The following is a 27,935-nucleotide window of genomic DNA, read 5'->3' as shown; positions in this document are numbered from 1 at the left end:
ATCAAAAGAAAGGATCTCCTCCTTTGAATGGATGCAGGAAGGTATGGGTCACACATTGTCTAGATAAAATCAACATAATATGTCCTCATATGAAATATGAGGTGGTTGACAAAATTGGTGGAACTATGACTGGAAGTTCCTAGAAGGAAATGTGTGAAGAAATAAAGGAAGAAATCATGAAATATGCAACTATGGAAAAGGCAATCAACATCCGAGTATTGAGAGATTTGACTAGGATGTCTCCATGAAAGATATGAAGACTCTAATGAAGTATGAAAAAGAAGGAGACCCTTGACAGTATATATCTTTTAGAGATGTGTCAATGTGTATGCAGGATGTTGATGCAAACTAGAAGACGTCATGATGAAAGTCCATCACAAAGGAAATTTTAATTTAATCTTCATTCCTTATTTTTGAATGATATCTAGATGGGTTGATGCAGGGCTGCCAAGGGAAGAGCAATGGCTATCTTCCACCACTGATATCCATCTAGTAGGATGAAAGATCCTCAAGGAAACATGGCATGAAGAAGGCATCACGGCATGAAGGAAGGCCAGATATGAACTGATGGATCACTTTCCGATGAAAGGAATAAAGACATGACTGACTCATGGATGAAAGTGATGGATGGTCTATGCCCTACGAAGAAGTCCCAAAAATGTAGACTCCTTGACAAAGAAGAAAAATTCATGACATCAAAGGAAGGAGTTCTACAACCAGTTTGTTGTCCCATGATCCACCTAGAGAGCTGCTAGAAGCAAGTCCCTGGTCAAGAGGGAGCTTGGTCAAGTTCCCATTTAAGAGGGAGCTTGGTCATGTGTCATGCACTAGACTAGGATTAACAATCGTAAGTCTTAGTGAAGGCCATGAGGAGAGAGATAGAAACGTGATTCTTGTTTTCACTTGGGAAGACAAAATGAAGGATTGGGTAAACATATGGCATCCGATATTCTTTGAGGATGAGTTAGGGCATCCAAGATAAGAGTGGTCATAGAGGACCGATATTCCTTGAGGACTGGGAATCTAAGATAAGAATAGTCTTGGTGGAACACACCTTGAGAACCCAGGTGGGGTATGTTCCAAGAGAGACAATGATGAGGGTGTCTATATATCATTGGTCTCGCCAGCATTGTGCTCTGAACTTGTGGAGAGTGGAGTTGTTAGTCAAGGCCTTGCTATGAGACAATGTTGGTTGAGAGAATGCTATACAGATGGGTTAACAATCCGACTCTTCTTATGAGAATTCTTCAGATTGAGAATGTCCAAGTACCTTGTATGGACTATGAATACCCCCCTAGTTAAGAGGGAGTGTTGAAAAGTGTAACTAGGTTCGGTCTTCATAGTGACATGTGTAATTATGATTTTATGTAATTGATGTAATAAAGAAAATAAAATTATTTTTGTAACACTTATCTCATGGGTTTCATGAGCAAGGAATTTTATTTTTAGTTAAGGCTCTCACTGTGAGCCTTTAGGATTAATCAGCATGTCATAAAAGTCTATAGAGTCAATGTTAAAGATGAAAACCCATTTGGGTATGTTGTATTGTAAAAGAGAATTTATTTGTGTCATAAGCCCTCCAAGACCTTGTCACAATCATCCCTTGAAGTCGACTTTCAAAAGAGAAGTAGATATTTTCCAAAAGGCATGTTGACCTAGTCTCCAAGTAAAGTCGGATTATTTTGATGGGCAGACCACTATAAATAGGGAAACTCAGCCTCATTTTGTTGAAAGGTGTAACTAGATTCGGTCTTCATAATGACATGTAATCGTGATTTTTATGTAAGAGATGTAAAGAAGAAAAATAAAATTATTGTACTCCTTGCATCATGGGTTTCATGAGCAAGAGATTTTATTTTAGTTAAGGCTCCCATTGAGAGCCCTTAGGGATATTGTCATCTAGTCATAAAAGTCTAAAGAGTCATTGTCATGTAATGAAGAGATGTTACACGTTGGAAAGAGTCACATTTGTCTATGTATAGTCATTCTCCAAGACCTTGTCACTAGCCCTCTTCAAGTCAGCTTACAACGAAGGGAGAAATCTAGAAGATGAAGTTGGACCTCCTCCAAGTGATCATGTCAGCCTAAGGGACATGGGAAAACACGTATATATAACAGTGCTCGGCCTCATTTGAAGGCAAGCAGTTCGGTGAAGCAAGTCTCCAAAAGGAAGTGTGCATTACATCTTAGAAGAAGCCTCCAAGCCAACGAGAAACAAAGGAAGATAGCGAAGTAGAGGGTAATCTTTAGAGGATTGTTTTTGAGCTAGATTACCCTCACACGTGCGAGGAAGAGCAAGTATGAAGTTAGAAAGGATATGAAGAAATTTCAACCCCCACTCCAATTATCAGTTTTCCTTATCACCCCATGCATTTATTTTTAAATCCAAGCATGATAAAAATTCTAAAATCTGGAAAGGTTCAAGAGAGGGATCAAAGAAAGATAAAGAATACCAAGCAAGAGATCAAGATCTTCATCAAATCATCATCAAGGAGGAAGCAGAAAGAAAGACCAAAACCCTAGTAGCATCTTCCAGATCTTCATTCATCCATCATCTAAGGAGTGGAAGCTTTTTAAAGACTAAAGAAGGCTAGATCGAAAGGTGTTGTCATAAAAAGGGCAATCTTCTCTTTATTGAAGCAAGGACTTCACTTGGAAGAAGATCATCCAAAAGAAGGCAGTCTTTCCTTCATCAAAGTAAGGACCTTCTTATCCTTAAAAGGATCATCCGAGAAGCATCAAGTTCATCACCAACAAGGAAACCTAGTTGAAGATTCTATCTTCACAAGTACCTTTTCTCTTATAATCTAGTAAAATGACTTCATGTTTCAAGGAAAACCATAAGTTGGTTGGGATATCAAACTTCCTTGCATGGAAAAGAAGGATAGACATAGTCCTCGAAGTAAATGAAGTCATTGATCATGTCCATGGAAAGATCTCCAAGCCATCCGAAGATCAAGCACTATCTGAATACATGGAAAAGGATCTAAAGGCTCAAAAGATTCTTAAGGAATCTATCAAAGATCCTCTCATTCCTCATGTAGCCGAGTTGGAGACATCAAAAGAGATATATGATGAGCTAGTAAAACTATTCTCTGGAAGCACAATAAGAAAGATCATATCACTTAGATCTTATCTATATAAATTGAAGGTATCGAAGGATGAAGGGATATCTTCATGCCTCTGAAAAGAACCTCAAATAAAAACTCAATTGCAAGATCTAGGAGAGATGGTATCTGATAAGGAAATGATCTTCATCATTCTAAATGCACTGACTGATGAACAAGGTAACCTTGTGTCCAATGAAGACGAGGAAGCTATCCCATTCAACAATTTCTGGTCTCTATGCAAGGCAGAAGAAAACAGGTTGAAGGGAAAAAGTGATAAACAATTACTAAAAGAAAAAGAAAGTTTGGTAAATTTGGTCCTCAAAAGAAAAGGAAGAAAATGGCTAAGGTTCAGCGCTATATATGTCAAGAATATGGGCGCGCTATAAAAGAGATTGTCCCCAAAGGGACAATAACAAGAGAAATAAGGAAGAAGCCCATATTACCGAAGGAGTGGAATAACCTGAAACAAAGAAGCCTAAGAAGGAAGAAGTGAGAGATCTTTACTATGACTAAGATGATCTCCTTCAGATATTCTTTTGTTGTGTAAATTATAGATAGGAAGCTTTGTAAATAAGATAGGATGCATCATATTAGAGAATGGCATCATGGTAAAAGCATTAAGAGCTCATGACATAGGTAACATGAAAAATGTATGGGACAAAAATCTATAGCTATGTAGGGCATAGCTCTTGAAAACCTCATTGAAAGAAATTTATGAAGGAAGAAGTCATCTAGGACAAGGCTCATCATACTTAACATCTGCAGGATAGGATATGCTAGATCCTCCATATTCTTTGATGGAATCTTCATTGTAAGGTTCACCAATCATGTGGAGAGACAAGTGTTTCATCAAGAATTCCAAACTTGTGGAATTCATGGGATGATGGCATGATGACATAACAGGGAAGCAGGTCAATGGAATGAAGTTCCTTCATTCAGAGGAAGCTGCTACAGGAAGTCTGGATGACCCAAAGGAAAGATGAGGTATGTATGCTCATAGGTGATATTATAAAAGTCATGTCATATGGTTGCAGACAACATGGATCAATGTTCTATCTTGAGAAGCATGATCAGAGAAAGGATCTCCTCCCAAAATGCAGGAATGCATATATCACATATTCACTAGATGAAATCAACATAATATGTCCTTGTATGGAAGATTAGGCAACTAACTACAATTGAGGAACTCTAATTGGAAGTTCCTGGGAATGAAAGATGTGAAGAAAGAAAGGAAGAGATTGTGGAATAAGCAACAATGGTAAATGCAGTCAACATCCGAAAGACCAAGAAGATTTGACTATGATATCTCCCAGAAAGATATGAAGACTCTGATGGAAGTCTGGAAAAGATAGAGACCCTTGACAATACATATCTTTAGGAGATGTGTCAACATGTACGCTGGATGCTAATGCCTACAGGAAGATGTCATGATGAAAGACCATCACAAAGGTAATTATGATTTAAGTGTTCATTTCTTATTTATGAACTAGTATCTGGATGGGCTTATGCAGGGCTACCAAAGGGAAGAACTATGGATATCTTCCAAGATAACCATGTAAAAGGATGCAAGATCCTTCCGAAGAAGAAAGCATGATGAAAGTAGCATAACATGAAGCAATGCCAGATATAGATTGATAGATCACTTTCTAATGAGAGGAATGATGACATGATTGATTCATGGATGAAAGTGATGGATGGTCTGTGCCCTATGAAGAAGTCCCCAAAAGATGAAGACTTTGAGACAAAGAAAATTCATGACATCGAACGAAGGAGTTCTTTTAGCTGTTGGTTGTCCTGTCATCTCCACCTGAGGAGCAGTTGTAGGTCCCTGATTAAGAGGGAGCCTGGAAACAAGTTTCTTACTTGGAAGAAACATGGAAATTCCTAAGCCAAGAGGGAGCTTAGGTACATTCCTTCTGTAGGAATGAGTACATTCCTTTATTGGAATAATTATGTCCTCCCTAATTAAGAGGGAGAGATAGACACATTATTATTGTCTTCACTAGGGAAGACATAATAGAGGATTGGGTAATCATTTGGCATCTAATACTCTTTGAGGATGAGATAGGGCATCCAAGATAAGAGGAGTCATGGAGAATCGATATTCTTTGAGGGTTGGGGAGTCCAAAGATAAGAATAGTCCTCATGGAATACACCCTGAGAACCCGGGTGAGGTATGTTCCAAGAGCGACAATGATAAGAGTGTCTATAAATCATTGGTCTCGCCATAAAAGTCTAAAGAGTCATTGTCATGTAATGAAGACATGTTACACATTGTAAAGAGTCACACTTGTCTATGTAAAGTCATCCTCCAAGACCTTGTCACTAGCCCTCTTCAAGTCGGCCTACAACGAAGGGAGAAATCTAGAAGATGATGTCGGCCCTCCTCCAAGTGATCATGTCGGCCTAAGGGACATGGGCAAACATGTATATATAGCAGTGCTCGGCCTCATTTGAAGGCAAGCAGTTCAGTGAAGCAAGTCTCCAAAAGGAAGTGTGCATTACATCTTAGAAGAAGCCTCCAAGCCAATGAGAAACGAAGGAAGATAGCGAAGGAGAGGGTCATCTTTAGAGGACTGTTTTTGGGCCAGATTACCCTCACACGTGCGAGGAAGAGCAGGTCCGAAGTTAGCAAGGATAGACCGCAATTTGCATTGATCTAGTTTGGGAAAGGACTTCGCTCAAGGAGGTCGAGTAAGGAAGTGAAAGTAGTCTCCCTCTTAAGGAGACTAATCAAGGAGCAAAAGTCTTCTAGGGTTTCTGTGATAGGGTTGTAGACCTACAAGAAGAGACTGAGATTCTCAAGGAAGCCGAGAAAGAGAAGAGGAAGAACAGTGTTGGAGAGGAGGCTAGTGACTTGGTCTTGGGAGGACTCTAGTGTCAAGGGTCCTTGTCATGGTCTTGGTGTTCGTCAATTGAAGATCTATAAGAATAATTTTGTTTGGGTTTTCCTCTCAAAGAGTGAGAGGTTTTGGCCCTGGCTGACAAGCCTATATATTGTGTCTCTTGTCTTTTTATTTGTTCATGATATGGTAATTGTCCTGATGAAAAGAACACAATAATAATTACAAGAAAGAGAAGATCATAATAAATAAGTCAAAGTCTATCATAAGAATAGAAATCACCTAACTATTGATGCCCTAGTTTTCTCAACACATTTGAGAGACGAAATTTTGGTCAAGGTCTGAAGTGAGAAAGAAGTGCAAAAAGGTCAAGGAAGATAGCCTCATAGCCAACGAGAAGAAAGAAGGGAAGAACAAAGTTGTTTGGGTCTGTTTTAGGGTTGATATCCATCACACATGCGAGGAGAAGTATCATCTGCTACAAGGAAACGCGAAGTTATCTCAGTCATCAAAGGAGGTCGAATTAAGGAAGAAGTCTAGTCAAGAATGCAAGCTAAGTCTAAGGAGAAGAAGTCTCCATCCTAAACGAAGGGATCAAGGGTACAATCTTCATGGTGACACTTCCCACATGTTGTAACTAGGGCTTGTGAAATAGGCTGAAAATTGCAAGACGCCAAAATCTGAAGGGTAGCCAAGAAGAAGAGCAAAGTTAGCAATTTGACTAGTGTGGACTTTGTCAAGCAAAAGAAGTTGGAAAGAAGGGTTTGTGACTTGGTCTTGGAGAGGTTGTGTCAAGAGTCTTGGTCTTGGAGAGGTTGTGTCAAGAGTCTTGGTCTTGGTATTCATCAATTGACGTCTCTATAAGAAGAAGAATTCGTTTGGATTTTCCTCTCATGTTGGAGAGGTTTTGGCTTTGGCCGATAGCCTGCATTCTGTGTCTCTTGTCTCCTTATTGTTTATGCATTGGTAGTTGTTTGATGAGGAAGAACACAATAATAATCTAAGTAAAGAGAAGATCCTAATCTAAAGAAGTAAAAAGCATTCACAAGCAGTTATCATTAGAAGAGAAATCACCTAATCTTGATGCCCTAGATTTCTCAACACAAAGATGTGACCCTAGGGAGCTTTGGCGTAAGCGTATGGGTCACTTACACCATGGAGCACTGAGATTCTGAGAGAGATAACCACAAGACTGCCACAACGCAGTGATGACCAACATGACGTGTGCAAGGGTTTCACACTTGGCAAGTATGCCAAGACATCCTTCCCCAGCAAAGATAACAGGGCCGAGAGCATCTTGGAGCTGGTGCATTTAGATGTCTATGGACCATTCGCCTCTCCATCCCTCATGGGATACAAGTATTTGGTCACCTTCATTGATGACGACTAGAGAAAGCTTGGATCCTCTTCATGAAGAAGAAAGATGAAGTCTTCTTAAAGTTTGCAGAGTTTAAAGCCTTGGTGGAGAACCAAACAAGTAAAAAGATTAAGGTGTTGAGGTCCAGATAATGGTGGGTAGTACATATCCAACGCCTTTAGGGACTTGTGTGCCAAGGAAGGCATTAGGAGATAGCTCACCACACCTTATAACCCTTAGCAAAATGGGGTGGCTAAGCGCAAGAACTTGAACATTGTTAGAGCAGCAAAGGCCATGTATTATGACCAGGGACTCCCTATGTTTCTTTGGGCAGAGGCATGCAACATCGCAGTCTTTTTGCAAAACGCGAGTCCACACAAGGTGCTAGGAAGAGTCACACTAGACGAGGTTTTACAGGAAAGAAGCCTGACATGTCTCACTTCAAGATTTTTGGCAGTGTAGTTTACTGCCGTGTGCCTTCTAATAATCGAAAGAAGCTAGATCCCACAACAGAGAAGGGTATTTTCGTGGGCTATAGCGAGAAATATGAGGCATACAGGGTGTACGTCCCAGTGCTCAAAAAAACAGTGATCAGGCATGAAGTGAAGCTCGAGGAATAAAGGGCTCTCAGAAAGTCCTTTGAGCATGATGAGTGTGTAGCACAGGAGAAGGAGCAACAGGCTCCCAAGAAGGAGGCTCAGCCAACTCCTCAGATGATAGCCAGTTACTAGGCAGGCTGACCAACACATAGATGAGGAAAAAGTGTGGGAACAGGAGGAAAGAGTAGAGCTAGTGGGGCCCACTTAGCTAGTTGATTAGGGAGGCTCAAGAGAGAGTTGGAGCTCCCAGCTCCACATTTAGACAAAGTAAACAACTACAAAGATACATGGGTACATGGCGTTGATGACTAAGTCGATAAACTCAGAGCCTTCTTTCTATAAGGAGGCAACCTCTCAACAGGTATGGCGAGATGCCATGGTGGAGTATTCCTTTATCATGATGAATGATGTCTAGGAGATATTGCCAAGACCAATTGGAAAATCAGTTGTTGGTTCATGATGGGTGTATAAGATTAAGTATGCAGTTGATGGGAGTGTAGGGAAGTGCAAAGCAAGATTTGTGGCCAAAGGCTTCTCTCGGGTCGGGGGATAGATTATGATGAGACGTTTGCACTCATGGCCCGGTACGCATCCATAATGTATAAACAAAATGGATTGGCCTCCTTTTATGTATTGAAACGCCAGCCGCAGACCCACCAGGAGGCTGCTTTGCGGCTTCTAAGGTGGTTTAGAGGGAAACTAAGGGTTGTTTTCCTCCAAAAACACCCCCTCCAAGCCAATAAAAGGAGGTCTCCCCTCTCATTTGTCTCACACATCTCATTTGGAGTTTTTGTGAGTTTCATTGGGAGCTTGGAGAGTGTTGAGTTTTTGTTGGAGTAGTCATCTTGGAGGCTTGGAGTTGGACTTGGAGCTATTTTGGAGATAGTTTGGAGTTGTTAGTAGACTTGGCATCTTCAAGAGGAGGCTAAGGAAGCTAGTTTGCATTTCTAGGTAAGGATTTTCACTTGAAAAAATCCATATTTCACTATTGTCCATGTATTTAATTTTTTTATGTGTTTTATGCTACATTGTTATCAAATCTCTAGTTCTTTGCTATCAAATTTTGTAGGCTAAATATGCCCATTTTTTTCCCAAATTTATCTTAGGTTTTCCATTTTTCTTAGCTGCAATTTTTTTTTTATGGCAAATTTCTTTGCAAATTTCAAATATTTCTAGCCACCATGCCTCCAAAAGCCAAGGACAATGCATGGGCTCATTGTGATGTGATTGATGGAAAAATGATATGCAAATTTTGTAATAAATCTATTGGGGGTATTCTCTGGTTGAAACAACACTTGGCTGGGAAAGTTGGGATAAGAGACCAATTAAAGCCATGTGATGTACCAAAGGAAGTGATAGGTCCTATTAGGGCAGAATACCTTGCCATGTTTGAAAAGTTTGAGGAGAATAAGGCTAGGGAGAAGGCTATTCAAGAAGAAATTGCAAGGAAAAAGGAAATTTTACAAGCCACGAAAAAGAGTGGGTATGATGATTTTGAGATTCAAGACTCCTCTTCTATCCCCTCCACCAGTGACCCCTTTCACTGTGTTCCTCCTGCTCTTGGGTCTTATCGTCGAGGCCAACAATCTAAAGAAACAAAGAGGTCGAACATCGAGAGTTATTTCTCATCCCCTTCCACCACTGCCTCTAGTAATCCCACTTCCTCCCAGCCAAGTCATCAACCCACTTTGGATGAACATTGGAGAAAACAATGCAAAGAATCTTCTTCTCAATACATTGCTAGATGGTGGTATGATGAAGATATCCCATTTAATGTTGCTCTCTCACCTTATCACCTTATCACAGGGTTGCTTTGAAACCTTCCCCCATGGCTTGCCATTCCCTGAAGAAATCTCCCATGGGGATCTGATCATCTGGTCCTCCATGCTCACTGGGTGTTGATGGTAAGAAAGCAAGCAACGTGGTTCTGGATGGCCCACTAAAGGTTGGTGGGTGAGTGGTTGGTGAAGGGTGGTCATACTGTTGTGAGGCTCCTGAAGTCTCTCCAAATAGGAACTCACGATGGAGGCTCTTGTCCCTATTTTGTTGTTTGATTTCCTCCAGCATCTCTTTCTGTCCCCTAGCCAAGTCATTCAAGGCCTTCAAGAGGCTATCAAATGTTGCTTCTTCCTTACTCCTTGGTTCCCCCATCTCAACTACAACTACTGTCTTCCCACGTGCCTCCAGATCAGGTGTAATCTCCAACTCTCTTTCCCTACTCCTATACCTCTGCCTCCGGTAAGTGATGTTCTGCCTGTCCTCCTCGTTCATAGGAAAAGTCTCCCACGGCTGAGCCAAGATCTAGGCTCTGATACCACTGTAATGTTCCAAACTAGGAAAAACAGTGATATGCAAAGCAAACAATAAAGACAACACCATAAAATTCAAACATTCAGTGCACACCCATAAAAAGTCTAGAAATAACAACCAGCTGAGCCATTTTATTATGATATGGGAGCAATAGTACAATAATGTGGAAGAGGTGCACCTGGGCTTGCCTCAATGGCAAGCGTGACCAAGCCCAGGTGATAAAATGTCAAGCCCAGATGGTAGAAACAGCTGCTATAATGATGCCCTGCACTGCCCTAGTGAAACTGCGATGTCTGCTATAAAGATGCTGCTAAAAACCCCACCTCCGGTGCTCAGAAAATTCTACCAAATTAACCCCAATCTCCTCAAACAAAACCCACCAAAACCCAAAAAGGGTTTGGCCTGGTTTTGACCCCAGAAATTCGGCCTCCCAAGAGCCACATCATCCTCCAACTGCTGGAAAGTACAGCCTACCTGTAGCTCCAGAAAAAGCCCTCCAAAACACTCCAAAAAGGTTGAGATACTCTTCCCCAAAATTCCCCTTATCTCTCCCAACAAATACTTGCCCCACAACTTGACCCACAAGCTCCCACGTGTGCCCAGTGAGAGGCTTTTGCGCTGGCCTTGGGTGCTGTAAATCGTATTGCTCTCAAGCAGCAAGCTCCTGCTCCCAAACTTCTCCCAAAGGCTAGTGTCTCCCTGAAATCCCTTCACCAAAATTCTCCCGGCAATTGCACCCTAGAAGATCCCTGAAATAGCTCCCACGTGTTCCCCTCCTATGTCCTCCTGGAGTACGCACTGGCTAAATGATAGCTGAGTGTTATGCTTTGAATCTTCTCCAACACTCCTCCAAAATGGTAGAATGGAACCTCACTAGGGTGGCACTCGTGGTCCACTGAAGAGAGGGTGAGTTCTCCGCTTGGAAAACTCATTGCTAAACAGCAAGTGACCCAGCTATGCAGCTCGAGCAACTAAGATTGAGTTCGATACACAAAAGATGCCAAATGAGGTTGGGCCTCTTCTATTTATAATTCGTGGGCCTCTTTTCCCCATGTGGGTCCCTCCAACTAGCATTTCGACTTTCCCTTCTTAGCCATTCGAACTTTCCTCTAAGGCAAGTGTGTATTTCCTCATGTGGGTGGCCCCCACGCTTTACCAACAAAATATTTCGGCCTCCTTTTCCTTCCTAAGTCTTTTCCCAAAAATCTCATGGGTCCCATGGCTTCCAAAATTGTAGAACAATGAACCTGTGACAAATTAATTTAGGAAGGGACATTATAGTTCTTTATCAACTAATTGTCTATATCTACAAACTTCTGTTCAAAATTTTGTGGTCCATGGTTGACATTTGTCATGGTCCCTAAGAGCATGGTAGTTTAAAACATTCAGTTAAAAATACACAGGTAATTGGAGTTTCTTATTCAGAAAAGGTATTTTTTCTCTACCATGCTCTCTTAGGGAACACCAACAAGTTTGCAGGGTGAGTAACATTGATTAGAGAGCATGCTTTTGGAGAAAAAATTGTGAGTGAATTCCTTATCAACTAAATATCTACATATATCAACTTCAACCTTACAAGTAAAGGACCATCATATGCATAAACCCTGTACCAGTTGATACATGTTTAATGATCATTGAACTACATCACATAGTGATCTGCATAAGTCAAGCTGGGGAAATATAGCTCAACAATTCATAATCTACACATGGTTTATGGCTTCAAGCTAGTTATCAACGTAGTATAAGAAATAGAGCCTAGAATAAAACGAAATGCATCTAATAATCATTTTTTCAATTATGGATATTCAAATTTTGAGATTTCCTAGAGATAGGATAGAGCGTACACACTGCATTGCCTTTGTATTTTGCCTGCTCCTACTCAACTCTATGACCATTATTAGTCACCTACGTATTAGTATAACTTTTAAATATTGGAACTTCCTTAATTTGGGAGAGTTTTATATATTTTATCACAAGATTTTGGTGGCATACAAGTTATTAACTTAAAATAGATGTATCCTTAAGATGGACAAAGTTACCAGTTAAAAAAGACAAAAATGGTCATTGATTTTGTGCCCAGAAAGTATTCAATACAATGAGAGAACAATAAACCCATTTGCATAATAACAATCAGTAAAACCCATGAATTTATTTATACTAGATACCTGGAAAGAATGATATTTTTGTATTGGTTGCTTATATGTTACTCTGCGTACATCTGGATCTTTCACTCCTACATAAATCAAAGTTCATTAAGAATGTATTAACTAATTAAGGACTCCCACATGTAAAAACTTTCCAACTTTTTGGGTCTGATGCTTAGATGAATAAAATATCAAGGGCATGTACATACTAATGTCGGGATCATAATTCTCCACATTTGTAAAAGAATGATGTCCAACAACATGCTGTTGCCTCCACATAAAACTGGACGAAAAAATTACAATTAGAACGTGTCTAATCCTAGCAAACAATTATATCATGATTTTTATCGTTTACACCAAAAATCTACATAACACGAACCTGCTTGCACCCACAAAATCCAAAGAAGTGCTCATCAAGTAACCAAGCCAATTCACATTTGAATATGCCCCTGGGTAAAACGACAAATTGAAAGAGTGTAAGGAGACATGAGAACTTAAATGTACTGTGCCTAAAACTACAAGTACATATAAATCTATGGGTGTACCATGGTTAGCATCATGTTGGATTGACAAGCCGATCTGTGCAGTAAAAAAGCCCATTGCCAGTGCAAACAGAAAGGAAAGAGCAAAACTTGGAGTCCCAAAGAAGGTTAGATAGTAAAAAAGTAAGTATCCAGCAATCACAAGGATGGATTTAGGCAGCATGTGTGGGTGGAAACGATGATTCACCTGCAAATTTTAGTGATAAAATCACATCATTCCAATGGATAAAACTATGTCAAAAAAAAAATTATTCCTTTTGGACAAATCTATTGGTGTAAGAAAGGAAAACATACTTTGAAATAAGAACCATTTATTTTCTTAGAAGAAAGGCAAACCTTATTCTTTACAAAATATGCCTCCACGCGTTCCTTAAGTGTTGAGTAAAACAATTCATTTCCTGCTTCAGAGTACTGTATACTCAAACATCTTAAACTATTATCTGCAACCTCTTCAACCTCTCCAATGCAATAGCGCCCAAGTATCTTCCTATAAATAATTAAGTTATATTGGAGATATTATGAATTGGAACTCTAAAAGGTAAACAACCTCTACTTTTTTTCTATAATGTTATCACATATGCAAATCTAGGAAAGGCAACATGCAAATGTGGATTGCTTAACAAATAAAAGTAAGCAGATTAAACTAAAGGAAAACAAAGATATGCTCATACAAGCATCTAAAAGTTCTAATGCATTAGACATAAGATTTGACAATGCATCTAACATTGTTACCACCTTTTGTGACCAACCAATTCAACTGTCCACCATAATGTAAACTACTTTGCAACTTCAATACCAAATAGAACCCAAAACAAAATAGCAAGCTCCCTTGTAATTGACAAAGTAAACACTAGACTTTATCAAACAACTTTACCTAGCCTCAAAGCTAACAGAAGTGTCTCAATTAACAAAAACATACTTTATAAACACGTGTGAGGATTCAACGCTTCATGGAATAAAACAAGCACTTTAATCTATTCAGTATTAACTTAGGTCCTAAAATCGCTTGTAACATCTAGTAAACAAGAGTGGCATTGGAAGATCCACCAAGAAATAGCTCCAAAAAGGACAAGAAAAAAGCACCAACTTCCTCAAAATAAAGTCGAAGAGTGGGTAGTGAAACATATAGAAGAAGCAAATGAGAGGTTGATTTTACCAGACAAGCTGTGACCTATTTCCAATGCAGCAGAAAGGGAGAAGCTATTTTGCATCAATTTATAGATCAGGAAAATCGATGGTGACCACTATCTTTAATACTATCTTTTTAATTTTACCACCCAAACACTAACTTCTAGTTACAAAAGTCCTATAGCACAAATAAGACCCTTGGGTCACTAAAGAAGGGCTCCCCATTATCACCATGGTATCTCCTTCACACACTTTTGGACAGCTCTCCTCTAGTAGAAGTTGGGAATCCCTAAGAAACCCTAATCCTAGGATATGATAATCAAAAGGAATAGCAACAAGACTTAGGAAGACAAATCTGAATTCAGTTTTGTACTTCTATAAATTTCAAATTTGTTCACAGTAAAAAGTAAAGAATGATTTTATAATTTTTTATGTTGGTTGAGACTAAGATTAGTGCATGGATTGATTAAAAACAGTGTTTATAGAGTTTTTACGTGACTCTAATGATCCTAAATAGGAATACAAGTGATAACAAGCAAATAATTTGTGCAGCAATTTATAAAAACGAAATACGCACATCCACAGAAAAGCTGTAAATAGGGAACTGTTGAGCCATTTTATTAAATTTTTTAAGGCAAAATACAATAGATAACAAGATGGTGCACTTGGGCTTGTCTCAATGGACAAGCATGACCAAACCCAGGTGGGAAAATGGCTGAGCTGAAGGCTGCCCAATTGCTGCACTAATCTGCACTGTGTTGCCCAGAAAACTGCGTCTCTGCTGAAGTTCGAATGGCTGGAAGGTGCACTTATACTACCCACAAAATTGTATGCTTTTAACCCGGACTCCTTGGCCTAAACCCAAAAAAACCCAGAAGGGGTTTTCGCTGGTTTGGACCTTTGATTTTCGACCACCTTGGAGCCTCACCTCAACTATAGCTGCAAAACTCGGCCTGCTGGAAATTGCCAGTCAAACCTCCTGAAAACAACTCCAAAGTGTTGGGTTCACCCTTGCTATCCAACCCTTGACTTCCCGGATGAGCTCTTGGCCAAAATAACCTGCTCTCAAGCTCCACGAAAATATGCTAAGTGGCCTCTGCGCTATCCCGCAGCCCAGCGATTCGAACTGCTGGAATGTTGGCTCAGCTGGCTGTAAATCCCAGCAAGAATGTTGGTCTAGTGCTGCTACCTCAGCTCCCTAATTCCCAGACAAGCAATATGATCTCTATTGGCCTCAATCTCACTCTTCGTATTCTCTGGCTGCCCAGAAATATGGCCTCCCTACTCCGCGTTGGCTAATGGTGCTATGTCACTATCCTGGAACTCCTGAAAAACCTTATGGAACTGCCTCCCTAGGGCGGGCACGGATGATCCTCCGACGTAGAGGTTGAACCTCCCGCTTGAGAGACTCGTGGCTAAGCAGTTGATTGACTCAGCTAAACAGCAAAGTGAACAGTTGAGTAGTTGTTTGCAAAATGTCAAAGATGAAACCAAAATGAGAGTTGACCTCTCCCTATAACTCCTTGGGCCTCCTTAGCCTCATGTGGGCCCCTCCATCCACCCATTCAACTTTCCCTCCAAGTTGTTCGAATGGATAATTCGAACTCCCATGCGGGTGGCCCCCACATTCCACTAGCAGACAAATAAAGCCGATTTGGCTCCTAAGTCCCTAAGTCAAAAGTGTGGGGTCCTCTTCCTTAGTCAAAACTATGCAAAATTATGTAACAGCACCCTGTTACAAATGTGTTTGAGAAGGGACATGACAGTCCTCCCCTCCCAAATGTTGCTTGCCCTCAAGCAACCTCAAAGTTGGGTGCTCCAATATGTGCTCACCCTCCCAGGTGGCATCCTCATCCGGCAAGTTCTTCCAGTGCACCAAGAACTCCCTGAAGGTCCTGAGGAAGTCTCCTTTCCCTGCTCTCCAAAATGGCCTCCGGTTCCAACACCAAGTGGCCCTCATCATCTAGTGGGGGTAGATCAACTGCTGCTGTCACCTGTTGTCCCAACACCCTTTTAAGGCATGAGACATGAAAAACATTGTGGATCCTACTCCCCTGAGGCAGCTCTAGCTCATAAGCCACCTCCCCAACTCGTCTAATCACCTGGTAGGGCCCATAGAAGCATGGTTGTAGCTTCTCGGGCCCCTTTTGCTTCAGCGTGGACTGCATGTAAGGCTGCAGTCAGAGGTATACCAAGTCCCCCTCCTCGAAGTGTCTCTCTATCCTATGTCTACCTGCGTAAAAATTTTGCTGATTTTGGGCTGTCAACAAATTATACTTGGGAACCTTGAGGATATCTTGGCTCTCTTGGACCCAGTCTTCGGCCTTCAGGGCCCGGCTATCTCCAAAAACAATTTCAGCAAAAGACAATGCATCATATCCATTAAGAGCACGAAAAGGGGTCATACCGATGGACATGTGGTGCGTGGGGGTTGTAGCAGTACTCGCCCAAATGCAACCACTAAATCCAAGTCCTCTGCTGGCCCAGCACGTAGTTCCTCGGGTACCCTTCCAGCCACTGATTAATTCTCTCCATCTGGCCATCTGTCTGAGGGTGATAGCTAGTGCTAGGAGTGAGCTCCATCCCGACCAGTCTAAAGAGTTCCTACCAAAAGCCTCCCATGAATCTGTTGTCCCTGTCGCTGAATCTGTTGTCCCTGTCGCTCACTATGTTCTTGGGAGCCCATGCGATCTAAAAATCTCCCGAAAGAACAGTTCTGCAACTGTGTAGCCATGTACCTAGTGGGGATGGCGAAAAAGTGGGCAAATTTGGTCAACTTGTCAACGACTACGTAGATGCAATCCTTCCCCTACACTATAGGGAGCCCTGTGATGAAACCCATACACATACTTTCCCCTTTCCCCTCAGGGATGGGAAGTGGTTGTAGCAATCCTGCGGGGTGGGTCAGTTCCCCCTTGTTCCTCTAACAAGCCTCACACTCCCGTACATGCTGCAGCACGTCCCCCTTGAGGCCCTTCCACGTGAATCTCTCTCAAACAGCGACATAAGTGTTTCGGAACCCCTGGTGCCCGGAAAGTGGTGAATCATGTGCTACCTGGAGTACCCACTCCCTCAACTGCGAGTTGGGCACTAAGAAAATGTGCCCCTTGTAATAGATGACCTCATCCTTCATGCGGTTACAACTTAGCCTTCGTGCGGTTACAACCAAAATTTTCCAGTTTCGAGAGGGAGGCCAAAATCCATGTTCCAGATTTTTAAGCAAGCCTACGGGCCAACTGCCCAGAACTTTCCAAAACTTTCTCAACAGTCTCTATGAGTCTTCAGGCTATATTTCCAAGTCTTATTCTTACTCTAGCTTGCATAACACATAATAGTCATTTATAGAAACATGTGGTAAACATAGTAACTATAGGTCATGAATGCATATATGTTCATTGTTTCCTTAGTTTCATCAAATGTTTATCAAGAAAGCTTACTTCCCTCTCAAGCTAGCTGCAACAAACACTTGTTAGCTCATGCATTCAAAGAAACTATTCAATAGCTTATCAAACCATGAACAATAGCACATCATATAATAAGAATGTACCATGCCTATAACCAGCATTTAACTAGAATGAATCCATGACAAACCAGTCATAAAATCAACACAATAACCAATACTTGTGCTCATTGATCTCGAGAATGAATAACACATAATATAACATACGCGTAGTGTCAACCAAGTCAGGTACTTCCACATACAACCTGACCATAGATTGGGTTAAACCAAATCTTTCTTTCAACCAATCACCCTCGTGCCATATTCCAAGCATGAATGTGGGATCACATGGGATAAACCAAACATAACCAAGCAGGGAATCCAGAGGTTAAACCACCTCCACCCTCAAGCCACAATGATTTCACCTAAACTGGTCCAGAAATCACCAAAACCAATACAAGCTTGGATGCCTCAGGATTTCTTCACCATACCTAGAGGAATTTTCTTGTCTCCACCCACTTGTCAAGAGCTTCCCAGAGAAAACCATCTCCACCCTCAACCCTTGGGATTTTCCTGAGACCACCTCAACCAGATCCAAATCCACCGGCAATCCAAAGCTCAACCAAAATGAAAACCCACTATACCATGGCTATCTAGGAAATGGCAAAGGCAAGGCTATACATCATTGTCAATCCAAGCAAATCCCATGCCAATGACAACAAACATGACCAATAAACCAATGCATAAACCATGCATTCAAATCCTAGCAAGATAATCAAACATGCAACCTGTTACCTGCAAAATCCTCTTGTTGGTTGCTCTTTCTTTGCTTGATTTTTGCCCTTGCTTACTGTTGTCCAATCTTCTTCTTGCACTCCCTTGCTTTCCTTGCTTGCTTGTGTCTTCCTTGTGTGTCAGTGCGCTCTCTCTCTCTCTCTCTTTTGCTTCTCTTTATCCAAGAGAGAATGCTTCCATGTTTTCTCCCTTTTTCTTTTTTTTCTTTTCCTTTTTTTTTTCTTTTCCTTTTTTTTCTTTTCCTTTTCCTTCATTTTCCCTTGCATGCACATTCATGTACCTTCATCTTCCTTTTCTCTTATTTTCCTTTATTTATTGTATTAAACTGCCATTTATTGTCTTTCGCCTTTTCCAATGTCAATGCCAATTTCCATAGCCAATATAAAAAAAATTAACCACAATTGATTCCCAATGTAATGTTTTTCCCCTTCATTCAGCTTGGAATACGTGTCCCACGACCTTCATTTTATTTTGTCTTTATAATACCCATTTATTACGTGGAAACTTAACCCAAGGTTGTTACAAATCCCTCCCCCTTGGGGAAACATTGTCCTCGGTATTCTATGACACTTATAACCAGAAAAAATTGTTGAAAACATGACAACATACTGCTTATGGAGCTTTATAAACACAGTTCGATGCAATATTTACAATGACATACTTCTTACTAGAGCTTTATAAACACAACTCGATATAGTGTTTACAATAACATACACATACATATATGCATATACCAAAGCACATTTGCTTCAACTAGCAAATAAAGAAGGATATAAGGCCTACATTTGATTAGTTGTCTCCCATGTAGTTTCATCAGTCCCAAAGTGCTTCCACTGCACTTTAACTTGCTCTATTGCTCAGTTCCAAAGCATGAGCTTCTTCCGCTATAGGATGCATTGAGGATCTGGCTGGAACTCTCCTTCTGGTTCCACCTACAATACAAACCAATCAATCACATGATCAACATCCCACACATATCTTTTAAGAAATGAAGAAAACATCATGGACTTTCACTGATGCAGGCAAAGCAAGTCTGTAGGTCATTGGTCCAATCTTCTCAAAGATCTCAAAAGGCCAGCAATACCAAGGTGCCAACTTGGCACATGATCCAATCTTCAAGGAGCTCTTCTTGAGCTTGATACGCAAGTATACAGGCTCTCCAACTTGTAACTCCTTGAATACTCAATGTTAATTCGCATAGCTCTTCTATATGTCTTGCGCTGCCTTCAAATTCTTTCTGATAACCCGCATCTCTTGCTCCATCTCTCTCACCATATTCGGTCCAATCAACACTCTGCTCACTGGATCACTCCAACTGATAGGAGTATTACAACTCCTCCCATGGAAAACCTCAAATGGACTCATCTTCAAGGATTCTGGATATCCATTATTATAAGCAAACTCCACCAATGGAAGATACTCCTCCCACTTCCTTTGTTGATGCATGACATACATCTTCAACATACCCTCGAGACTCTTATTAATCCTCTCTGTCTATCCATCTATCTGCGGATGATAAACTGTACTAAAGGCTAACTCTGTCCCCAAGCCTGCAAACAACTCCTTCCAAAACCTAGAAATGAACTTGGCATCTCTATCTGATATAATAGTCTTGGGAACTCCATGTAACCTCACTCTCACTCTCTCCTTAATGAATACTTGAGCCACTTCATTAGTTAAATTAGTAGACTTTACTGCAATGAAGTGAGCTACCTTGCTCAACCTGTCAACCGCAACAACGATGGAGTCATGCTGCCTTGATGTCCTTGGCAATCCTGTAATGAAATCCATGGAAATGACCTCCCATTTGTATTTCAAAATCGGAATAGGTTGTAGCAAACCAACTAGATGCTTGCATTCATCTTTCCCTGTTGATAGTCCAAGCACTTAGCAACAAACTCAGCCACCTCTTTCTTCAAATTAGGCCAATAGTAGAGCTTCTTAACAGTTGTCAAAGTCTTCTGGTATCGTGGGTGGCCTAAATATGGCTTGACACGAAACTCTCTCAAAATAAACTTCTTCAATTCACCATAGTCAGGCACATAGATCCTGCTCCTGAATCTAACCAAACCATCTGTTGCAAGGTAATACTCATCATCCTTATCACCTTCTTGTTGCAATCTCTACTTCAGCCACCGGTACCTCTCATCATGTTGCCCTGCATACAAGATCCGCTTCTTCAAATCTATCCCATAAGAGCTCACAGCTGAAATATGATTCACCTACACTCTCCTACTGAGAGAATCTGCAACCCAATTCTCTTCGCCTTTGATGTACCTGATCTCAAAGTCAAACTCACTAAGAGTAGCTAACCATCTAGCTTGCTTTGCATTCAAATTAGGTTGGTCAAACAAATACCTCAGTCCACTATGATCACTCATCAAAATGAACCTCCTACCAAGGAGATAATGTCTCCACACCTTCAATGCATGAATGATAATTGCCAACTCAAGATCATGAGTCACATAGTTTTGCTCATGCTTATTCAACTTCCTTGATTCATAGCACACCACCTTCCCTTCTTGCATCAAGACTCCATCAAGTCCTTCTTTGCAAGCATCTGTACAAACCACAAAGTCTTTATCAGGATCTGCAATCCTCAAAACTGAAGCATTGGTAAGCAATTGTTTCAACTGATCAAAACTAGTTGCATGCTTAGCAGTGCATTCAAAATTCTTTCCTTTCCTTTGCAAAGATGTGAAAGGATAACCAAACTTGGAAAAGTTCCTGATGAACCTCCTGTAATAACCTGCTAGTCCCATGAATGATCTGACCTCATCCACATTCTTCGGAGCTGGCCACTCCATGATAGCCTTAATCTTATCCAGATCCACTATTATCCCTTCCTTGGAAACAACATGTCCCAAGTAATGAATCTGAGACTGAAAGAAACTGCACTTGCTAAGCTTGGAATACAACTTATGCTCTCTCAACAATCTCAACATTGTTGCCAAGTGTTCTGCATGCTCCTCATTCTTTGAATATACCAATATATCATTAACAAAGACTATCACAAACTTATCCAGGTAAGGGCACAAAACACTATTCATCATGCACATGAAAGTGGTTGGAGCATTGGTAAGACCAAAAGGAACCACCACAAACTCATAGTTCCTATACCTTGTACAAAATGCAGTCTTGTAGATGTCTTCTTCTTTGATGCGCACCTAATGATATCTTGATCTCAGATCAATCTTTGAGAATATTGCATCTCCCTTTAGCTAATCAAACAAATCATCAATTTGAGGCAATGGATACTTGTTCTTGATAGTCACCTTGTTCAGTTGTATGTAATCAATGCACAATCTGAGAGTATCGTCCTTCTTCCTTACAAACAACACTGGTGTATCCCACGGAGATACACTTGGCTTTATGTATCCCTTATCAAGCGTCTCTTTAAGCTGCAACTTCAATTCCACCAACTCGAGAGTGCTCATCATGTAAGGTGCCTTAGATGTTGGTGTTACTCTTGGCATCAGCTCATTAAAGAAATCCACCTCTCTATGAGGAGGCAGCTCTAGAATCTCTGCAGGAAAGACATCCTGAAACTATTGTAAGATAAGATACCTCCTCAAGACTTCATCATCCTCATCCTCCTTCCCTTTGTCAGTAGAAACATTTATTGCAAACAATAAACATCCTTGCCTACGGCTGTGCTTAGCTTGCATGGTTGTAACCATCCTCACCGATGTAGGCTTCTTCTTTCCCTGCAAGACTCTCTTTTCTCCATCCTCGTTCAGGCACTCAATGGCCTTGTCATAACAATCTACCTTGGTGATGTGAATAAACAACCAATCCATACCCAAAAGCATGTTATATGAACCCAAAGGAAGCAAATTCAGGTTTTTTGTTGTATGCATGCCATTAAGCTCAAATGCACAAGATTTCACCCAATGATGAACTCTTCTCTTGGTCCTTGTAGCCAACTACACCAACCAAGATTCTGCATGCACTTCCTTATCCAAATGGCATTGATCCACCAGTTTAGGACTAATATAGCTATAATTCGATCCAGGATCAATCAAAATAGAAACAACTTAATCACAAAGCTTACCTTCCATCTCGATAATGGATGTCTGGTGGTCTGCGTACCTATTATCAACTGTTGCATAGATCCAGTGAATGCTCCGACCTACATCCCCAACTGTTTGCGCATCCTGAGCACTGTAGATCTGAGGCCTGCCACCCTAATACAAAGAACAATCTTCTTGCGATGATCTCTACCACCAATCCAACACTTCAATGGTTCTCTACCACTGCCTTTATTTTGTTGCTCCACAGGCTGAGACCCATGTCCTTTCTCAGCTGCATTGGACTTCTTATGCAAGGCCACATTTTCCTTTTCACCTGCATCCTGAGATCTTCCTCGCTTCTTGGGCCATTTTCCTTTAGTCTTCTCATTAACCTTCCAGTCATGCTTGAACTTAGGTTTGTGCTTTGACTACTCATAACAATGCTTCAACTTCCTGATGGCTTCCTCCAATGACTAAGGCTCATCAAACTCAATCCAGTCTTTGAATGATAATGGCAATCTGTTGATGAACCTTTAGATCTTTGCTTTCTCCTCCTTGAGATATGGCACATACCTTAATAGCTCTAGAATTCGGTTGTATATTCATTTGTCATGGTACCCATCCTAAGCTCATAGAATTCCTTGGTCGTTCCACCATAACACCTCTCGAAAAGGTACTTCTTCCTGAAGAGTCTTTCAAATTCTTCCCAAGTCAGCTCCTCTTCCCTCATGCTCTAACATGCTTGACATCTTCCCACTAGATATCTGCTTTTCCTTTGAGACTGAAAGTAGCTATCTTGGCCTTCATATTCTCTGAGTAATCATGAACACTGAAGAAGAAAATTGACGCTTATGGTTTTGAGTTGGTTGATCCCACATTGTATCAACAGTTGATTGGTTCCTTGATGTATCTAGTCAACACTAGGCCAGATATTTGTTTCGTTGTCAACACTCTTAGCCAATTCATGGTTGAGTTGAGGAGACTTCAATGGGTGGTAGCAAAACATGTGCTCAGATACCTATAAGGTATTGTGGAGTGCGATTTTAATTATGTGAAGGGATATGGAGAAAAATTGATAGGCTACACAAATTCATACTGAGCAGGCAGTGCAGTTGACCAGAAGAGCACTTCAAGGTGTTTTTTCAGCGTGGGATCAAGGGTTGTCTCATGGTTCAGCAAGATGCATAAGTCAGTTGTGTTGTAGAGGCAAAGTATATGGTAGCCAGTTTTGCAACATGCGAAGATATATTGCTTCGAAAATTGCTCACCAAACTATTTGGTCAAGAGATGGAACCAACAATTATACACTACAATAATCAGAGTTGCATTAAAGTCTCGAAAAAACTAGTGTTCCATAATAGGTCAAAACACATTGAGATCGGGTACCACTTCATTCAAGATTGCGTTTAGAAGGGAGTTGTAAAGCTTAAACATATTTCCACAAATGGGCAGGTTGCAGACATCCTCACGAAAGTTGTAATGAAGGGAAAATTCATATTCTTCATAGATAAGCTAGGGGTGGTGCAGAACAACTTCCTCGCCAAGAAAGAGTGTTAAATGTGGTAGCTCAGACGAAGAATTCTACATTGGCGTTGTCTCTAGCATGTAGAAGTGTCTGAAAGACACTCTCTAGATATTAACTTTATTTTTATAAAGATAAAGTAACTTTTATTTTATTTTATAATGACTAAAAAGTGACTTAAGTTGTGTCAATGAGAGATTAAGTCGTGACTATTGACCTCAAGTGATCAAGATTAGATATTGGTCGTTAATCACTTTGGAGATAGGGCTTTAGTCATTGTAAAGTTATAAAAGGAGATCTAATGAGAGGAAAAGACACAACACTTGAACTGTTGATTTTTTGTGTAGCATCGAGAGGTATTACCACATGCCAAAATGGCCTCCTAAGTCAACCTAAGAAAAATATTAAATATGGAAAATAAAATTATTATTTTTGGCCCTCATGTAGGCCCCAAAAGACAAGTCGACCCCACCACTTGAATAGGTGTGACCCTTGGTCAAAACCCACCTTGTTTTGACCACTAGAAATATCCATTCGACCTTCTGAACAATTGAACAATTTGGAGCATCATCTTAACTACTATTCTTTTTTTCTCATGAACAAGTTTAAGAGGAAGTAATCTGAATTTTTTTCCAAGGTTGGGTTTTCCCAAGGTAAATTTTTGTCTCTTGTGTTTGGTGGTCTCTTTATGATCATATTATTGCCATTGCATTATTATTGAAGATTTTCTATGTATGATTGCTTAATGATGTAAGTGACATAAGATAACTTGAGTATGATCATTAGAAGTAATTATCAAGTTTAGAAAATCAGTGTCTATTATAAGGAAATTCAACATGGTATCAGAACTTAGGCGAAAAAACAACCACTGAAAAAGAAGCCCTAGACAGAGTTTTGTAGCCCTACACCAACAAAGGGAAAATTAAAAGTGGTTTGTCTAAGATCAAGCTAAAGGATGAGGAATAATTTTGGCTGAAATCCTGCTTACCTTGTCTCTGTGGAAGGAGACCAAGTCCCTATTCCCAAGGAGGATCTAAGCCCTCATCCTCATCCAAGAGTAAGTAATACCAAGTATTCCTGAGAGTCGAGCTTTGTCCAAAACAAAGATTTAATTAGGATTGGAAAAAGGCCAAGAAACGTCAGAAGGTGATCAAAGAAAAGTCGAGACATTCAACCAACTAGATCATGTCTCCTTACAGGATGAATTCCTCAAAATTGAAGGTCGAGAATACTTGTCTTTTCAAACTTGTATTAAGGAAAAAAAATCATTTTTTAAAAAGGGTTTGAGTTCCATCTTCTGTTTAGTCTAATATACCTCTCTATTGAAGCCAAGATTCATCCTATTTGAAGGTTAAAATGTTTGATCACTTGGAGGACAAATCACCTAGTACGGAGACCTTATTCTTCTACAATAATTGCTCAGTAGTTGGGAGAGTGAGAGATCGAATTTTATGGGAGTCGATTGCATTAATTTCCAGGAGGTCAAGAAGACTTATTTGGAGGTCATGATAATATGTTTGGAGGCAACCCCTTGCAACCCAGATAACTTGATGTGCCATTTTCTCTACAACTTGAGCCAACCATGTGGTCCCTCACCCATATGTTATGAATGCATGTTTGAAGGTGGGCCTTCCAAGCCCAAGGGTATAACTTTTCAATGGTATAGTTGAGTGGTTTTCCTTACTTGTCACGGGCACTTTTGGGTATGAATTGGTGGGGGGATTCGACGGAAAGAGTGGGTTATGTTTGTATTCTTATCTCCATTGCCCGATTTCGTGGTTACCCTTATATCCTAGTCCTGTGGGATCTCCTTTACTAGCCATTAGCTTTAGGGCTAGCACTAAATCAGAAATCTCGATTTTGGTTGCATGGTGCTGTCTCCTGATCCCACCTACATTACTCCCTCTCCACTTATTTGAGCCCCATTCATCTCTTTTCCCATCCGAGTCCACATGTGTTCGTTGGGTCCACATTGGGTTAGCCTCCCCCTCCCCTTGTCCACACCTTAGGTCGGGCCTGTAACGATGCCCCAGAGGTTGATGTAGCTAAAAAGAAAGTAAAAAGCATAATTTGGCCACTCTCAACAAGCAATGTACCACGAAATGCAAAAGATGGCCAAGACATACAAATTTAACACGTGGGCAAAAGTCGAACATGAGCTCTACCCCTTATTCATGGCCATCACCTTAGTTCCTATGGGCCCTAAATGAGCCCCCTCCATCACTAAGGAACCCATGATTATCCCAACCCTTGGTGGGCGATGAACTGCCCCACCTCAAGGGAGTATCCACTGCTACATATTACACATCATGCTCTCCATCCCATGGAGCCCCGAGCAGTTATGAAGAAAAATCAATCAAAGGAAAAAGGCATATGAAGAAGGGGGAAAAAACAAAGGTCATGGTAACTCATGTACTACGATTTTCTCTCTCTTACAGTCATATACCCAGGTGTGGGCTTCCCTTGTTATATCTACCCAATGTACCTTGACATGTGGTCTGGATGATTCCCTTGATCCCCACTCTATTCCATCATTATATCATTTGCCACCTACCCCTTAAAGGATGTACCATGGACATGCCACCCCCTTTAGAGGTTGAAACTACCTAATAGGGTCCTTGGTTAACCCCCCTTTTGAGCTTGGAGACATTTGTACTTGCCAAAGCCCACTATGGAAGGGCATGCCACCATGAAGTGCCCCATTGATCCCATAACTTGTAAGCATTATTACTTGATTCTTCTAATGATTTATTGTACTGGAGGGCAAGAGGACACATTGGATCTTATGCAGGATTGCAGGTGGGTCTTCATTTAGGGCTTGGTCTCCCTATACGGGGTCCTAGTCCTTTAAAGGGCCACATTGGCACTTTGTAGGGTGAGTGTTGAGACCCATGGGCCTCCACCATAGCAGATATGACTTCATGGATCCCCAGTAGTGTTCATTGATTGCTCGTGTTCCGTCTTTTGGATGAGGACGATGTACCTGGTCCACCATGCTCAATTGGCTCCACAGTTGCACCATACACTTGGCAGATTGTCCAAGATATCTCCCGTTGCAGATGGATGGTTTATGCCATCACTCTAGCCCTTACAGATAGTCTACAGGCAGATTTGATCCATTTAGAGACTCATGAAGATGTCCTTGTGCCCCCACACCCACTTGGGAGCAGCATAGGATCTTGATTGGATTACAAGGGGCCACCCCCTTGTCCACTATGTTTGGAGTCCTTCTCTTCATTATGGCACCCCCTGGACTTCATCAGGCCTCCTCAAAGGCCCAACAACTCACTTTGATGATCATTCGACCCTCTTGAGAGGCTTATTCATGTATTATTGAGCTATTTGGTGGGCTTGTCACCAATGTTATTGTTATTTTGCACATTATTTTATTCTAGGGGCTAAGTTAGGCCAAAATTAGCTAAATCGAATTCATTAGACATTGTATAAATAGATGATGAGTTGATTCATTCTCTCATCATCACTTGGATGGATCGTTCTGTCTTGTGAGATTTTCGCTATTCTTTTTGGAGGACGAAATTGGATGGATGGATGAATTTTGATGTTTGGATCTCTTCTTTTTTGTCTTATAGCTTCTATATTGGCATATGATGATGATTGGATATACTTGTTCTCACATGTAAGTGCTCTTTTAATGCTATTTAATCATTTTCTCATGTCACATGCATGTTGCTGGGGAATTTCACTATACTAGGCTGAAATTTATGGCTTTTCTTGTGTGAAATGGTGGAAATTAGTCTTTTTATAGCATTGCATCACGTCATGGGCCATGTTTAAATAAGTGAATGTTCCTAGAGATATTTTGTCTTGATAAGTCATCACATATTGCATATCGAAGTATAAAGACCTTGAAGCAATTGTCTCATGTCCTAATTGCCATGCGAAATTGTTCTAGAGGCCTCCTTGACTAAGTGAAATCATCCCAAGCGTTGGAATCTCCTTGACTCCATTTCCCACAAAGGATTAGGCATTGATCCTCCATAGGTGATAACCTAAAAGTATATTTTTCTCACATTTCTCTCTCTCTCTCTCTAGGCATAGCCTACATAGGTCACCTACGACATCAATTATCTCACAATATAGCCATCCAAATACTTCGATTTTTGGTCCACAAC

General features: G+C 40.7%; 1 protein-coding gene across 2 annotated transcripts in view; it reads right to left on the bottom strand.

Moving 5' to 3' along the window:
* LOC149229083 (acyl-lipid (8-3)-desaturase-like) overlaps positions 1 to 27,935 on the bottom strand; it is a 352,078-nt gene that overhangs the window by 312,437 nt on the left and 11,706 nt on the right. For both annotated transcript variants that reach the window (XM_089378453.1, XM_089378452.1), the window contains exons 4-8: positions 13,242 to 13,392; positions 12,909 to 13,092; positions 12,743 to 12,812; positions 12,573 to 12,646; positions 12,385 to 12,452 (exon numbers count right to left, since the gene is read on the bottom strand). In XM_089378453.1, coding sequence (XP_089234579.1) covers positions 12,385 to 12,452; positions 12,573 to 12,646; positions 12,743 to 12,812; positions 12,909 to 13,092; positions 13,242 to 13,392 — 547 coding nt within the window. The remainder of the gene's footprint in view (positions 1 to 12,384; positions 12,453 to 12,572; positions 12,647 to 12,742; positions 12,813 to 12,908; positions 13,093 to 13,241; positions 13,393 to 27,935) is intronic.

The sequence above is a fragment of the Pinus tabuliformis genome, chromosome J (assembly GCF_031772625.1).
Source record: "Pinus tabuliformis cultivar Carrire ecotype Pingquan chromosome J, CPIR1, whole genome shotgun sequence".
In the NCBI taxonomy this organism is placed as follows: Eukaryota; Viridiplantae; Streptophyta; class Pinopsida; order Pinales; family Pinaceae; genus Pinus; species Pinus tabuliformis.
This window is presented reverse-complemented; position numbering and strand designations above follow the sequence as displayed.